The sequence below is a fragment of the Zonotrichia leucophrys genome, chromosome 1 (assembly GCF_028769735.1).
Source record: "Zonotrichia leucophrys gambelii isolate GWCS_2022_RI chromosome 1, RI_Zleu_2.0, whole genome shotgun sequence".
Taxonomy (NCBI): domain Eukaryota; kingdom Metazoa; phylum Chordata; class Aves; order Passeriformes; family Passerellidae; genus Zonotrichia; species Zonotrichia leucophrys.
Window position 1 is genome coordinate 90,772,424 of NC_088169.1, and position 15,406 is coordinate 90,787,829.

The 15,406-nt window shown below is 44.7% G+C and overlaps 1 protein-coding gene across 1 annotated transcript in view; it reads left to right on the forward strand.

The window, feature by feature from the left end:
* GAP43 (growth associated protein 43) overlaps window positions 1-15,406 on the forward strand; it is a 52,193-nt gene that overhangs the window by 15,370 nt on the left and 21,417 nt on the right. Inside the window, exon 2 of the mRNA XM_064722130.1 lies at window positions 14,379-15,006. Within this exon, the coding sequence (XP_064578200.1) occupies window positions 14,379-15,006 (628 nt within the window). The remainder of the gene's footprint in view (window positions 1-14,378; window positions 15,007-15,406) is intronic.

The window sequence follows — 15,406 nt, forward strand, 5'->3', positions numbered from 1 at the left end:
TTTTCCCTGATGCAGTAATTGTGCATTCATTAAATTGCCAGATAAGATGTACTTTCTATTAATTCATTTTTTTGCTAAGAAAAAACCTTCATTTTTCACTGATTCACTGATTTCACCTAATTCAAGGATGGACAACTTGTGGCTTTGGACCCAGAGGCAGATACTGAGTGATTGACATATAACTCCCACAATGGAATCACAGAATCATTTAAGTTGGAAAGGACCTTTAAGATTGTGGAGTCCAACCTTTGTCTGATCAGCACCTTGTCAACTAAACCATGGCACTGAGTGCCACATTCAGTCACTTCTTGATCACCTCCAGGGTTGGTGACTCCACCACCTCTCTGGACAGCTCATTCCAATGCATGGCATCCCTTTCTGTGAAGAAATTTCTCCTCCTGTCAAACCTGAACCTCCCCTGGTGCAGCATGAGGTTATGAAGATATGTTGTATTCCTGCCAGCACACTACAGATGTTCCAAGTGCTTTTTCATCCATATCTCCATGTGGGAGGAAGCCCTCGGTGGCTTCTGAGGCCACCAGCTTCCTACCAGCTCTGGGACTCAGCTGGGCACCCTGCCTCATCCCATCCCACATTGGATGCTGGCACCCTGGGGGGCCACTGCTTGTTTCTGCCTTCTGTTTATGGTCTTCTCTTGTGAATGCATTTCAGTACACTTCTAATGACAGGAACACATTTTTCTTTTCAGGGATTCTCACCACATTCAGGTCACAGAATGGACAGTGCTCACTTAATGAGCAGTTATTCAATATTTTGAATTCTCAAATAAGTCAGTGTGTGACCCCCACAACTTTTCTTAATAGTATTCAAACCTTGCTCTGAAATCAGAAATACTAATTTTCTCCTGAGCTGTCTTGTGATTCTGAGCACATCCCTGATATCACTTAGTAAATCTTTGCAACACCCATGTGAGATAACTGAGTATTTTTACTACATTTTTGCAGGTGGATAGCTGAGGCATGAAGAGTTTGGTCAGCAGGATGCCCTAGTTTTATGTCCAGAATTTCAGAAACAGAGGGCCTGACCTTTATTCATAGTTTTTGTTTTCAGTTGCACATATCAGAAAACATCTCCCATTACTGTCAGCTGCAGCTCTGAGTGCTCGGCACTGCTCCAAATCAGACTCAAGGTGTCTGAAGTCAGCTACTCAGAGATGCAAAACTTGTCACTTGGAATGACCCCACGAAAAGCACGGGCCAGGATAACAGAGGAATCAGGAGCAAAGGTGGGGCAGAGTGTAGGACAGCCATCTGTTAGCTGCCCTAACCCCGGGATCCTCTGTTTTGCTTTGCCAAACTTCTCCCTCCTGCGTTTTAACTTTCAACTTCCAACTGCAAAAACTAGGACCAGGATTTTAGTGTAATCCCTTTATACCCCCGAGTTTCCTAAGCTCTGAAGATCCAGATTTCCTACTAAGGCTTTAAGTCTTCTTCAAGCTACTTTGTTTTACTTTTCAATCTCACAGCAGATATTTACAAGCCTTTTTCCAAACAGTGGCAGGGTGGTATTAGGTAATTTACAGAACTGCCCTAACAAATAAGATTTATATAGGCAGGAGCCTAGCAGGATTTTCAGAGAGCCTTGGTGCCTAATTTGCACTGGTTTCAAAAGGATTAAGGCAATGAGGCATTTGTTAAGATCTCACCATTCCTTCCTAAAAACCTGGCCCTTTAATTCTTCTTTGAATCAAATTTATAGAGAACCACTAGAGCTAAAGCATGGGAATGTATACTGAAATGTTAATAATTTGTGGTAAAGTTCTGTGGGAGTACAATCTGTAAAGCAGGCATCTTGGGGGAATGTGTTATATTTTCTTCAGGCTTCAAAATAATTGCTTCTTCTACCAAAGGAAATTACATATAGAAACTTTTTTCTCTGCTTTGCACTGAAATCAAAGTGTTAGTCACCTGAAAGCTCCAGCAGGTGCAATTCTACATGAGTTTCTCAGATATTCTAAGGATCAGGCAGATTCCTAAAACTTAATGGCTGGTTTAAGAGAGTACAGCAAGTGTTTGTACATTCATAACTCATTCTTTCTGGAAAGGATCAAATGAGTCTTTTAAAATTTAATCTGTTTGAAAGTATTCTCTATTTAGGATTAATTTCTGATTTAATTTCAGTAGGATTTAATGAATTCATTATGCAGACTGACTTCAGGCAGTATATTCGTTACAATTTGCTCACTTACTCCACTATGTTTATACATATGTGTATGTTTAGACATGCAGTTGGTGATAGTTGTACCATATAATTTCCTCCCCTTGACTGGGAAAGAAGGAAAAGAAAGAGTTAGCAAAAAGAAAAGTAAGAAATGAAAAAAAAAAAGAAAAGAAACCACTACACTCCTGGGCTAAAATTTTTTTAGATAGATAATCATTCACTGTGATGGAATTTGCATGATTTTTGCATTGTTTCTATTTTCCTGACAGAGGGGCTGGTTAGTATGAAAAGTATAGTACAAGAAGTGACATGACCTGGCCATGTAATATAGACATTTGCATGCCATAATCTGGGCTATTTGAGCAGATCTATGAGTTGCTTGACTCCGAAGATGTGTCTTATGAACAATTTGGTATTTTTATTGTGAAAGGGTCAATAAATTGATCTGGCAAGAACCAGCCTTATTCTGTGGCTTCCTGAAGAAGCAGAATAATGACTTTCTACCAAAAAATAACACTATATTTAGGTGGTACTAGGGGAATATAAGCTGGCTGCTGTAGTATCTGAATTGGTTTTCCTCTGTAAATCAGTGTGCTCCCATTGCCCTTTCAACACACTCCCATTGTCTCGTCTCCCATTGCTTGTTTCATTGCTTCCATTCCAACACCACAAGGGATATCCATCCCAAGGATGTGGAAATAATAATGATTGTGAGTGTTATAAATCCTTATACATTTGGTTTTTCTTCGTGTGAGCACCTCTTCCTTTATCTGCAAGGAAGAATGATAGGAGCTCTGCTGGAAACTCTTGGACAACCACTGATGAGGGTTTGACATTCTTCTATTTCCTCTTACTTTTCTTGGCTGCTCCAGCTGCTTCACATCCTTAGAAAACTCCTAAATGTGCTGAATGGTATTTGAAGGGAACTGACAGGAAATGGAGCAGTCAGATTCAGGACAGTGTTAGCAATCCCAACCTGTGTGGATTGCTAATTATCTATAGGACACGGCCATTCATAAGTTCCTTTAAGCTTTTTTTTCACTTCTTTTTCCCCAAGTGCTTAGCTATTTTCAGCTCCACCTATTTTAATGGCTGCAGCTTTTCCTTCTGCCTTTGGGAGTCTGATCCACACATTGATTTATTTTGAGCTATATTGCTAATTACTATTTTTGTAAGTATAGTGTTTCATTATTCATTAAAGCTGGGGAGACATTTTAGTAATTTCTAAGTAGAACAAATGTAAATTCAGTAATCAAGTAAGATCTCTGATTAGGGTTTAAGAGGGCTAGGAGGAGTGATCTGACAGAGGAGCTGGTATGACAACTGAGAGCTATTGATACATGAAGGAGTGTTACTAAGAAAGCAGAAACAAACTAATGTTGGCATGGACAAGATGCAGGGGTTGACTGAAATGCTGGGAGGAATTCTTTAGTTCACTGAAGGAATAAACTGCCATAGGAACCCAGTGTCATTTTCTGGGGCAAATGTCCAAAGACTGGTAAAAACCACACCCTCCTGCAGGGTGGATGAACAAAATCAGTCATGCTGCACTGTACAGGGAGGGTCTACAGGACCCTGGAGATTTTCAGTTGTTTCCTCTTTAGTGTGTGACAAAGCCACTCAGTGTGAACTGGCTCTTACTGAGAGAAGAGGAAACACTGTCCAGCTGTCCATTTTCTGGTGTTAGATCAATTGTTCAAGCTTCCCAGTGCTTTCTGTCTGACTTTGCATGGGTTCCTGAGGGAAGAAGGTTCCTATTCCAGAAACCCATAAGTCCATCCTAGGATAAAAACTTTCATTCCATATCCCACCTGCATCAGAGCAGAAAGACGTGGAAGTAGCTCTGTGCACTCTGCCTGCCCACTCATCCTAGGAGTCCTTACCAGGGTCCCCTTTCCCTCATCTTCTGTGCCCGGGGGCCTCTGAGTAAATCCCTCCACAGGCTGAGCTCCAGGGGTTTCTGGATGCAGAGTACAGTTCTGCTACAGATGCACCAGTTGCAGAGTCATCTGAACTGTGTGCCTGGGGAAGAGACATCATGATATGCAGTTCTTTGAGGCTATTGACATGCTTTCTGACTGAAGGATGAAAAAAAACAAACTAGGAGACCTTACCACCAGATACTAAATACTCATTGAAGCCCTTTTTTAAAAAAAACTTTAAAATGGGAAGCCCAGGCAGTGAAAAAAATTGAAATAAATAACAGTTGTCTTGCAGCAGGAAGACTAGAAGATCTGGATGACTATTTAAATGTGCCTGTGATATACTAGCCCTTATAAGTGGTGGATCCAAAGACTTTTTCCAAGGGCTTTTTCCCTAGCACATCTATTCAACATGTTCCCTTTGGCCGGGGGTCTTTATAGCACTAAAATAGCAGGGTCCGCAAAGAGATTTTTGGAGCAGGCACTGCAGGCTTGCCTCCCCCTCCCTCCTTTTCAATAGGGTTGAATACAGTAAAGGAGCAAAGGAGGAAACAAAATGGCTCAAAGCCACATGAGCATTTCCCATAGGTCAGTGCCAGGGTCTAAAAGAAGTGACTAAGCCCTGGGGTTGCTGAGTCTTGTGTTTAGGATCTTCCCAGTCAAAACCATGCCTGTACTCTGGTGACAACCCACCTGAAGAGGGGAGAGAGGAGACGGGTGTGGCACAACATTATGCCCTTGGGACTGTGGCACTCAGGAGTGACAGCTGCCTTCTTGATCAGTTTTACAGACCTTGGGAAGCACTGGAGTCACACAAACTGGGCATGGTCTCAGGCAGTCAAGCCCAGATGCTTGCGTGAAACAAGCTGTGTCATACACATCCCCTCTGGAGACGTTTTCAGGTTCTGGCAGACCTGAAAAGCCCCCCTTAAGAATGTTCTCATCCTGCACTGACAGGAGGAAGTAGATAAGAGCATGGCTTAAATATTGTACAATGCTTTACTGAGCTACACATCATCCATTTAAGGTTCTTGAAGCACTAAAAGTACTATTTTAATTATGTTCAGAGTCCTTCTGGAACTTAACAATGTCTCCATGTGTAAGTTGTTTGGAGCAGCGGACCACAGAAATCTTGTAAAAATTATCCCTAGCAAAATGTCTCTGGAATCAATGAAATGAAACTCCACTTTCATCATCTGACTTTGCTTTTGGTACTGGACTTCAAATAAGATTACTGTACAACTGTTAATCAGTTAATAAGTTGGAATAGAAGAATAGAAAAAGTAGATCTAGGTCTTCTCTCACTTTTCTACGAGTCAGCAGTATATAAGAGCTCGTAGTGGGACCAGTGACCTGTCTCCTGTATTTGGTGTCTTAAAAGTAGGTCTAACTCTTCCTTTTCTCACCTGCAGTAGTGCCTAAGCAGGGAGGACATATGGATATCTCTCCTTCTCTGCTTCTACTTTAAACATGTATGAGAAATGAACAGTAAATGTAGGCCAAAGATAATTTCACATCAGGTTTTCTGTAAGGTCCCTGGCATCTAGTTCTTACTAGAGTGGCTGTGAAGAATTCAGATACATGAGACAGGTCCATGTCTTACTCACTGCTTGTGGTGAATTCATACACAGGCTGTCACAACAGTCTTATCAGAAATCTTGTGGAAGATCTGTGGGGCAAATATCAACAGCAGTGCCACTGAAGTAAAAGTCGATGGAGACAAAGGCCAGGGCAAGCCAGGGGATGCATAAGGGCAATCTCTGGGTCAGTCAAGTTCCAAAGAGCATGAAGATCCACAACACCAATCAATAAACTGAGCTTCCGTGAAGATCAGCTCCAGACTCAACACCCTCATTCTCTGCCTTCCAGCAGTTAGGCTGATATCCTGTCCTAGTGAAACTGAGGCTGGTGTTAACAGGGTCAGGAAATCCCATGGAGGAAGAAGCAGAGCCAGTAGGGCTACTCCTGGCTGTTTAAGGAAAGGCCATGCCAGCGAGATCTGTTGAATCCATCAGAACCAGAAGCTGACAAAAAGCCAGCTGCCCCAGTGAGGAGATAGAGTCTATACTGATAGGTAGAAACCTTCACAATGGATTGCTGCACCTTGGGGATACAATGTCATGATGCATATGGAGCTCAGCTCGGCAGCAGGGTTGTGGGATTGCTCTATTTGGAACTAAAGCTGAAGAGGCTATGGGAGAGGATATCTTAGGCAGAGATATTTTACAGCCAGTTTATCAAATTGTGTAGATCTACAACTCTGGTTTTTTGGGTTTTGCTAAGAGCAACTGTGATTATTCGAAAGGTTGTATGGTGCTCCTCAGGGAATGGGGAAGCTGTTGGCTAAAGGCGATGCTTGGGGCTAGGCTCTCTTTCGAGACTGGAAAAACAAAAGGCAAAGTTCTGACCAACAGATTAATGGAACAGTTAGAACAGTACTTACTTTACTGACCTTGCTAGATCCCAATCAAAAATTCTGGTTTTGCTTTCTTCATCTCACTCTGTAATTTCAGCTGGGATACACACCTTTGTCCCTCCTGAAGTTTAATTGCTGTGTGTGACTGAAGGCACAAGTGGCAGCCACAGGGTTTCACTCCAGCTATAGTTGCAGTTCAGGAGAAGAAACATCTTTTCTTCTTCATGCAGGTGCTCAGTATAAAGCAGTGGTGGTGCCGCAAAGGGCAAGTCCCACCTGACTAACCTAGTGGTTTTCTGTGATGGAGTGACTGCTCCAGTGAGCAGGGGAAGGGCTACAGATGTCACCATTTGGACTTCTGCAAGGCCTTTAACATGGTCCCCAATGACATCCCTCTCTCTAAACTGGAGAGATTGATTTGATGGTGGGTGAGGAATTGGTTGGACAGTTACCTCCAGAGGGTAGCGGTCAACAGCTTGAAGCCCCTGTAGACACTGATGACAAGTGGTGACCTTTAGGGGTCTATATGGGGACCAGTGCTATTTAACGTCTTCCTCAGTGACAGAGACAATGGGATCAAGTGCACCATCAGCATATTTGCAGACAACACAAAGCTGAGTGTTGTCGACGCCTGAAGGATGGGATGCCCTGTGTTGCCATGGAGGGAATGAGGCAGCAGCAGGACATAAGCTTCTGCTTCCTCTGGAGGTCATTCTGGAGACCTTGTGTAAGCCTGGACTCTGGGGAATCTCAGCAGCTGTTTGCCCAAGATCTCAGGGGAGCAAGTCTGAGCAGGAAATTAGCCTCTGTGCCCTGTGTGCAGCTAGATCAGAAGCAAATGTGTCCAGCTCTCGTAGGGGCAGGCACTCTGAGCCACCGGAGGCTATATAACAATTCCCTAAAAAATTTTGTGGTGTCCAAATCTAAAAAAAAAGGTGGAAAAAAGAGACTGGGAGACAAAAGGTAGGGAGGAGAAACATTGATATTTCTGGGTTTCATTACCTGCTCATGGTCAGCAGATATGGATTCAGTCTGAAGGTGCTAATTCAAAGTAGTCCACATAGCAGCAACCATCCTTGCCCAAACTGCCCCAAACCCAACCAAACAAACCACATAATCTGAGCTTAAAAAGGTAAAATTTCTCTTTAGTCCAATGACATGCAAGCTTGCATTTCTATCTGAGCACATCTGCATCAAAAATAATCTGTTCTTTGCATGGACTTTTCTAATCAAATCATAGTTCAAGGGAAATTTACTACCTGAATTTGCTGAATTTCTTCAATCTACTGTTTTGGTAGTAGAGTTACACTGTCAGCTTGGATACCTTCCTGCTTCCTTTCTAGGCTTTGATCCCTTGATTTGAATGCCCGCTGACTGGTTCCTTCTGGAGTGACACAAGTATTTCCCTCCAAAAAGGAGACTAGACACAACTGCCAGTACAGTATGCACCAGGATCTAACCTCAAACAAGAGCACAGATGTTGATTGTGCTGAACACTCAAGACCTTTGACACAGTCCCCACAGACCTTGTGCCCTGGAGTGGCACACCCCAGGGTATACACACACCCTTGGCATGAGCTATAAAAGCATCACCTTCTCAAGTTCCAGCCCAGTCCTGTCTCTGACATTCTGGGTCCTTTAAATTGAAATATGAGTGAGTGCAGCCTGTGCCCAACAACCACCAAAGTGCTCCATAGAGCCTAGACCAGGCCCAAGGCAAATGTTTTCCCCTGTGAGCTTCTCTGCTCCAGAGCCATGAACATCATCCTTAACATCATCCACTTTGTTTCCCCTTCAGGGGCAAGGCTCTGCTTTCTTTCACCCAGCCTGCAAAGGCAACATAAGCAGTGGTGAGTGCCTTTTACCATTTATCTGCTGGAGCTTTTGAGCTTCAGGGTGGTAGAGGACACTGTGGTTGACCACCAGCTTAAGAGAAATAGGGTGACAAACAGAAGGGAGAGTCATGAAACAGGTGAGGAGAGTATGGATTTATTGAGAAGGCTCACTAGAAATATCTGAATAGGTCTAGCTTTGGTTGTCTTCTACCTCTCTTTGCAGTCACTGTACATAAGTGAATAACATCCATCCATCTGGCCTGCTTGTCATTTTATTTTAATATAGGCACCATAAAATAGAGGGGAATTTTCCTACATATGGGAGGATCTTGTAGAGGAAAGGGTGGAAACTCCATTGTTAGAGGATGTGAAACTGGAGAGCTGAAACCCTGCCAGTTATACCCTGGGGAACAATCCTGCATAGGCCTTCCCAAGGATGAATTAACCTTTTCTTTCTTGAGGGTGTTTTACCCACCATCACCATAGTCATCCTGGGAGAATAAAGGAACTCTGTTTGTTTCCTCGCCTTGAAGACAGGTTGTGGTGACAGGTGCCATCCTCTACCCAGGTGTCTTCACACCATTTAACTGGGTTTAAAAAAGCTGTTCTGTGTGCTAAATTGCTCCCTCACTTCCCAAAGTGTGAAAGCCTTTTCTCTCTTTCACGTGTCCACGCTACGCTCCTTCTGGGGAGACAGCTGGTCGGTTTTTTTTAATACAGTCTGCTCCTTAAATGCTGTCTCTGAGACAAATCAGGTCATGGGGAGCCAGGCCTGAAAAATACTGAGGTGACTCATCCTGCGAAATCACTGGGAGTTGGATGCCTAAATTTCTTTGTGAGTCTAGGCCCAAGTGGCCTTGAGTAACATCAGTAAGAACATACATTGTGTTCTAGTCAAGAACAGAGCATGAGCTGAGATGCATCTTAACCCCACAAATAGCACAGGTGCTTGGGTGATTCACCACTAGTTCACCTAAATAACTGAAAGAAAGGTTTCCGCACGTACTTTAGCACAGGTGTCATGAGAAAAGAATGACTTTGGGCCCTTACTCCTTTGCGTTAAGAACACAATTGTTTGTTTTGTTTTGTTTTTTTCCCAATAATAATCAGATACTGTATTTCCCTTGGGTAAAATGGGTAAAGTGTGCTATTGATAAGTTTCAATGGTCCTATGGATGTCCAGGCTCTGGCCAGTATTGATGCCTTGACTGGTGAAAGGTGTGTAAGTCCTAAATCTGGGCTCCCAGCACACCGTTTTCAAAATACTGGGAGATGGCCACATGTATCAAAGGGCTCTGGGATTTGGTGTCATGTTGAAGAGGAGCTCCTAACTAAGGAAAGGAAGAAGCAGGATACCAGACTGAACATGTAGCATAGCTATAGCAGAAAGCAACCTGATGCTAGGATGCATGTTAAGGAAGTTGATACATGCTATATATTGGAGGGCAGAGAAAACATCAGGAAAAGGAGAGCTAGAGAGAGAAGCAGAGGAAGCTGTGTAGCATTCAAACACCTTTCAGTGAAACAGTAAGTTCTTTCTTGGTCTCTTCATCCCAGCATTCAGAACATAAAACAATGTGATTATTTTTTTCCAAGGAAAGGCAATGAGGTATACCATGAGAGACAAGTAGACTAACAGCAAGCAAGGACCAAAGCATTCAGTCCTCTCATTTCTTTGCCTGTATGTAGCTGCAAACATGTGGGACATCTAGAAAACACCTAGGTTCTCCATGTCTCCTTTCCTGAAACACCAGCACAGGAGACATTTAAAAGGGTCTGGAGGTTATGGTAATACTTCCTTAATTCTTTGCCATAATTTGACAGCGCCCTCACCTCTCCCCCAATAAGCTGTGAGTTTAGAGATGGAAGGTGTAAAAGCGATCAGAGATTAGAAATCTTCTTGTCATGGCTCCAGGAAATTTCTACATTCCTTAGTACCTGAGAACTAACCTCTGCCCTATCTGTGATTTAACATTAATTTCTTATCTCCTACTCTCTCACGTACGTGATAGCAAGGAAATTCTCACTTACAGGAACAGTCTGCATGGCAAGGGATGTCCTAGAAACCTGGAGGTGTGGCAGACAAGCAGATGGGGATGGTGAGAGGATCATCCCTCTAGGACTGGAAAGATGCTGTGGGCTGTGTAGATGGAGACATAAATGTGTGCTTCATAAAGGCAGAGCTTTGCACAGTGGCTTCATTGGGTATGTGAGAATGGTCTAAATAAAAAAAATGGACATGTTTGACTATGTCCTTTTATAGATCCATTTAGCTTTTCATCCACCTGCCTCAGTGATACCATTTTGCCTTTACAGGATCTGTGATTTATTTAAAACTAAATGAAACAGAGGACATTTGCTCTGTGTAAAATAGCAATACATTGCATGTACAGTAATAGTATCATGAATATATAAGTATTAAGTATTAGTATGAGTTTACTCTACAAATAGATGTGTAAATGAAGGGGAGGGAGGTGATGGAATACTAATATCTGAAACCTATCCCTACCAGACCTGGTTCCTGGCTGAGAACTCTAGATTCCATGCAAACACTAGTAATAAGAGTCACTTTATTCTAGCCACAATACTACAGACAGGATGTCATGAATGCTTGGGAGATAGATAAGACAGACAGATTTCTTGTTTTCCACTGAGATGGTTTTGAATGCATCCTGGCAGGGCTGACTCACCCTTTTAGCTTTCCAAGGAAGACAAATTGCTTTCCAGGAGCTTCTGCTGTATACAGGTTATTTTTGAGCGCTTCCTTAATTAAGGTTTATCTGCTGTGCACATAATCCATAGATGAAACACCCTTGGGGCTTTTTTTTTGTGTGAACCGAAGTTTCCCCCTGAACAACCTGTTTCTCACCCAACCCATTGTTACACAACACGACACACATACTTTATGGATACCGTGTCCTACCCTAGAAGTAGCTGCAGGGCAGTAGCATGAAAAAAAAAGTAATTTCAAATGCCTGGGATGCTTTACTGGGGAAGGACTGAATAGAAACAGGATTCCTGAGGGCCACAGTTGGCAAAGACAAACCATTAGTACATTTCTTTCATCCAGGATCTTGAACTCCACCTCTTCCCCAGTCTCATGTTTCTTATCTTTTGTATCTGAAATTATGCTGAAAGCACCCTACTGGAAATACATTTTGCAGTTGCACAACTTGGGATCTGGTAAGGACTCAGTTGGATGTCATCCCAATTGGGAGAAGAGGACAATGATGTCATCCCTGGAATCGCAAAGGAGCCTTTTAGCTCTGCTAGAAGGTGCAGGTGGGAGGTTTGGTCTGATGTTCCTGGAGAGAAGTGCTCTCCCATCCCCTGCCAGGTCAGGGGCTGACAGGGATGCAGGGCCACCCCTGTGCCTCACTGTGCCCTGGGCCCTGGCTAGTAGGGGAAGGAGATAAACTTTTACAGGGCTGCATAGCCTGGGTAACAGAGCAGCTTCTCTGGAGTCAGAAAGTCAGGCATGCAGCAGTCCACGACCTGTAATAGCTGTGTGGGTTGGTGTAGGAAGTATGTGGGATGTGAGAGCAACAAGGCCAGGGGCAAGAGAGATCTCCCTTCAGTCCAGGGATTAACAATTCTGCCACATTCACTAATGGTTTCACAGGAATCAGGCGTGGGGACTGGACCCTTAAGGCCTTATAGCTGTGTCTAAACTGTCTTTCCAGTCTCCCAGTCTTGCTGCTGTTTGAGACAAGTCTCAGTCCTTGGGGAGAAGGAGTCAAAGCTACAGCATTTAAGTGTCCTACAGTTCTCTGAAGGAGTATCAGTCTATTTTCATGTTGCTGTGGCTACGGTGTAATGCTGGCATATCCAAGATCTTCTTAAACCAGCTAGTTCAGGTATTAGGAGTTAGGTTACCACAGCAACACAGGATTTACTGCAAGATGCAAAACTTGTCTAAGGAACAGGATGGATGAGCCTGTGTGGAGCTCTGCACTATCTGGCTGCTTTAAACATACTTCCAATTTGGTTCCACCTCCTTGTGCTGAAGTAGGCTGAAAATCTTACCCAGATGCTGAATGACAGTGTTGAGCTGGCTTTGCAAGACACACGAATGGTTGCAGTCTGCTGGTGCCTGTATTGTCTTTGCATGTAACCATCACCCGCTCTCTGACAAGCTGAGACAAACAGGGAAAGCCCACTTTCCATTCTGTGTCATTTAATGCACTTGGGGAAGTGTAGACATGATGCTCAGCCTTGTGATTAGTGCAACAACCATTTTGTCCCTGGACATGGTCAGGAGCAGAAAAACTCCTTGAGCAGAATTCTGTGTATTTACATATTCATTCACAGCCTTTTTCACCCCCTACATAAGCATCCTGTGCCCCTCCCATCTCACTTCCTGCTATGTACAGGCCCATCCACATCCCTGCACAGCTGTGTAGGGTGGCTCTTTTCCTTGATGATTTGGGGATGCTGACTCCTTGGCCACCATACCTACTTAAGGAGTGTTGGGCACCAATGCTAGGGTGAGGGATTTGTGCTCACTGGGGACCCAGGGGGACATAGGGAGTACCACCTCTGGCATGGCAGTGGACACCAGATTTGTTCCCTGGCTGAGCATCGCTCCCATGTTTGCTTGGCCCTGTCTTGTGCTGTGGAAATGATCACTTCCAGTCTGTTTCCCAGGAATTGCTGCTGCTGTGGCCATTCTTCTTTCCCCCTCTCTACAGTCATGTTGTTTCCAGTGGCACACTTGCACATTGTAGTGGCTTCTTCTCCCTTCTTCCTGCCACTCTTTTCCTGAATGTGTTTGTAGGTTGTTCCCTCTCTCTTCTGGTCTGGGGCCTTTCCTCAGATGGCATATACCAATTGCAATGGCCAAAGGAGTAATTCCCACTTCCCACACAGGAGTAAATGCTTCTGTCTTTCCCAGTTAGCTTATTTTCTTTGTTTTGTGACCTGAGCCAGTGATGGAAACCAGGTGCAGACAGCAAAGAGGCCAGCGGCTCTGCTTCCAAGTAGGTCTTTTGAATGCTTCCCAATGGGACTATTAATAGAACAGTGTCCTTTCATCAATATGCTGCTGAGCTGTTACTTGCCCAAGGCCTGCTAAATTATTGGGGGGAAGCATGGTCTGTCCTGTAGATTCAGTGAAGGTTTATAAGCTGAGCATTATCTCTCTGCAGCAGACCAGCGTGAGGCACAGGCTCTGTTTTGGTCCCATTTAAGACTTTAATGCACGATTTGAGTCTAAAAAACACAGGGAATGCCTGTTCTTTGTTGTAAGGCTGAATTCCCCCCAATAGTTGCAGAAATAATAATAGTCAGCTGAAATTGGAAAGAGTGATAATGATCTGCCCATTAATCCTTCAGTGAAACCTCGAGTGGAGAGCAAAGGCAGAGCGCTTGGAGCGCTTGCAGGCAGGGCGTTTGTGAGGAGTACATCCTGTGAATATCCCTGTGTGTCTGACAGCATGGAGCTGCAGCGGGGCGAGTAGCAATCCCATTCTCTGCTGGCAATCCCAGCCATAAAGCTATAACAGACAAAGCACTTGGTGTCATTAGAGTCACACACCTGCGAAACAAGGTGTCATTAAAAAGAAACACCAACTTGAAAGCAGAGGTGAATTTGGAAGGACTGTGAAAATCTGCCTCAGGAGAGTTTTTTGAAAATGAGTAGGGGAAAAAAATTGGTATATTTCAAAATCAATGGGAAAATAAATCACGGGAGTAGAGACAGGCCAGCTGGTGAAAGCCTTTCCACACAGCCAAGATGGTCTCAGCATTGCTGACAGAGATGATGAGGTGCTTTAAATTTCTATTACAAACCTCTGGGTGGAGGTTTGGCTGGGGACGTATGTCAGTCCAGCCTGAGGATGAAATTAGGGCCGCCTGGCTCCAAACCCATACCAAATGGAAAGGCTGCTTTGAAACTTTACACTGGTTACTAAGAGAGGAAAGTGTGATATTCTCAATAAAATTAGAGCATCTGCTACACCTGTAGAAATCTTAACTTATCTCCCTCTTTTCTCCTCTGCCCTCCTCCCTTGTTCTTCTTCAAAGGTTGAAAAAAATGAGGACGGAGACCAAAAGATTGAGCAAGATGGCATCAAACCAGAAGATAAAGCTCATAAGGCAGCCACCAAAATCCAGGCCAGCTTCCGCGGACACATAACGAGGAAAAAGCTCAAGGGAGAGAAGAAGGGAGATGCCCCAGCATCTGAGACTGATGCCGCCGACAAGAAGGAGGAAGGCCCTGCCGGCGGAGCGGCCGAGAACAAAGAAAGCGAGGCTCCTGCTGCCACAGAAGCAGGCGCCGCTGACAGTGCCCAGCAGGAGGAGGGCAGCAAAGACAGCAGCGCGCCAGCGGAGGAGAAAAAAGGAGACGGAGCCGCCGACACGGGCTCAGAGCAGCCAGCCCCACAGGCTGCCACTCCCGCTGCCTCCTCGGAGGAAAAGACCGCTGCTGCCGCTGCCCCCGAAAGGGAAAGTGCCACTAAAGCTTCCACTGATAACTCGCCGTCCTTGAAGGCTGACGAAGCCCAAGACAAAGAGGAGCCTAAACAAGCCGACGTGCCTGCTGCTGACACCACTGCCACCACCACCCCTGCCGCAGAGGATGCTACTGCCAAGGCAACAGCGCAACCCCAAATGGAGACAGTGGAGAGCAGCCAAACCGAAGAGAAGACAGGTGAGTGGTGCCTCGCTAGGGAACGGGCCTTTCCAGAAGTGGATACCTCCCTCAGTCTCCCGGGAGCAAGAGCTGGTGTGGGGACTAGATTAAGAGTTAACGAGGGAATCCCCTTGCTAGTCTTTTGGGGTGAGGGAGATTAATTTCTTGCTTAACACCCTCTTTCTTGCTTCCAGTCAGCTTTTGGAAATACTGCAGCTCCTGCTGAGGTTCCTGTTCCTCTAGATGGAGGTGCCATCAGCCCTTTTTCCCATGGCGGCAGGAGAGTGTCTGCCAGCTGGGAGGCATGGAGGGAGAGCTCCCCAAGCTCTGCATGTGCTAAAGATAGTGATGAACCTTTTCAGTCACACTAGCACAGGCAGCTCCAGTGGGGCAACTTGGCCGGGTCATTGGAGGCTTC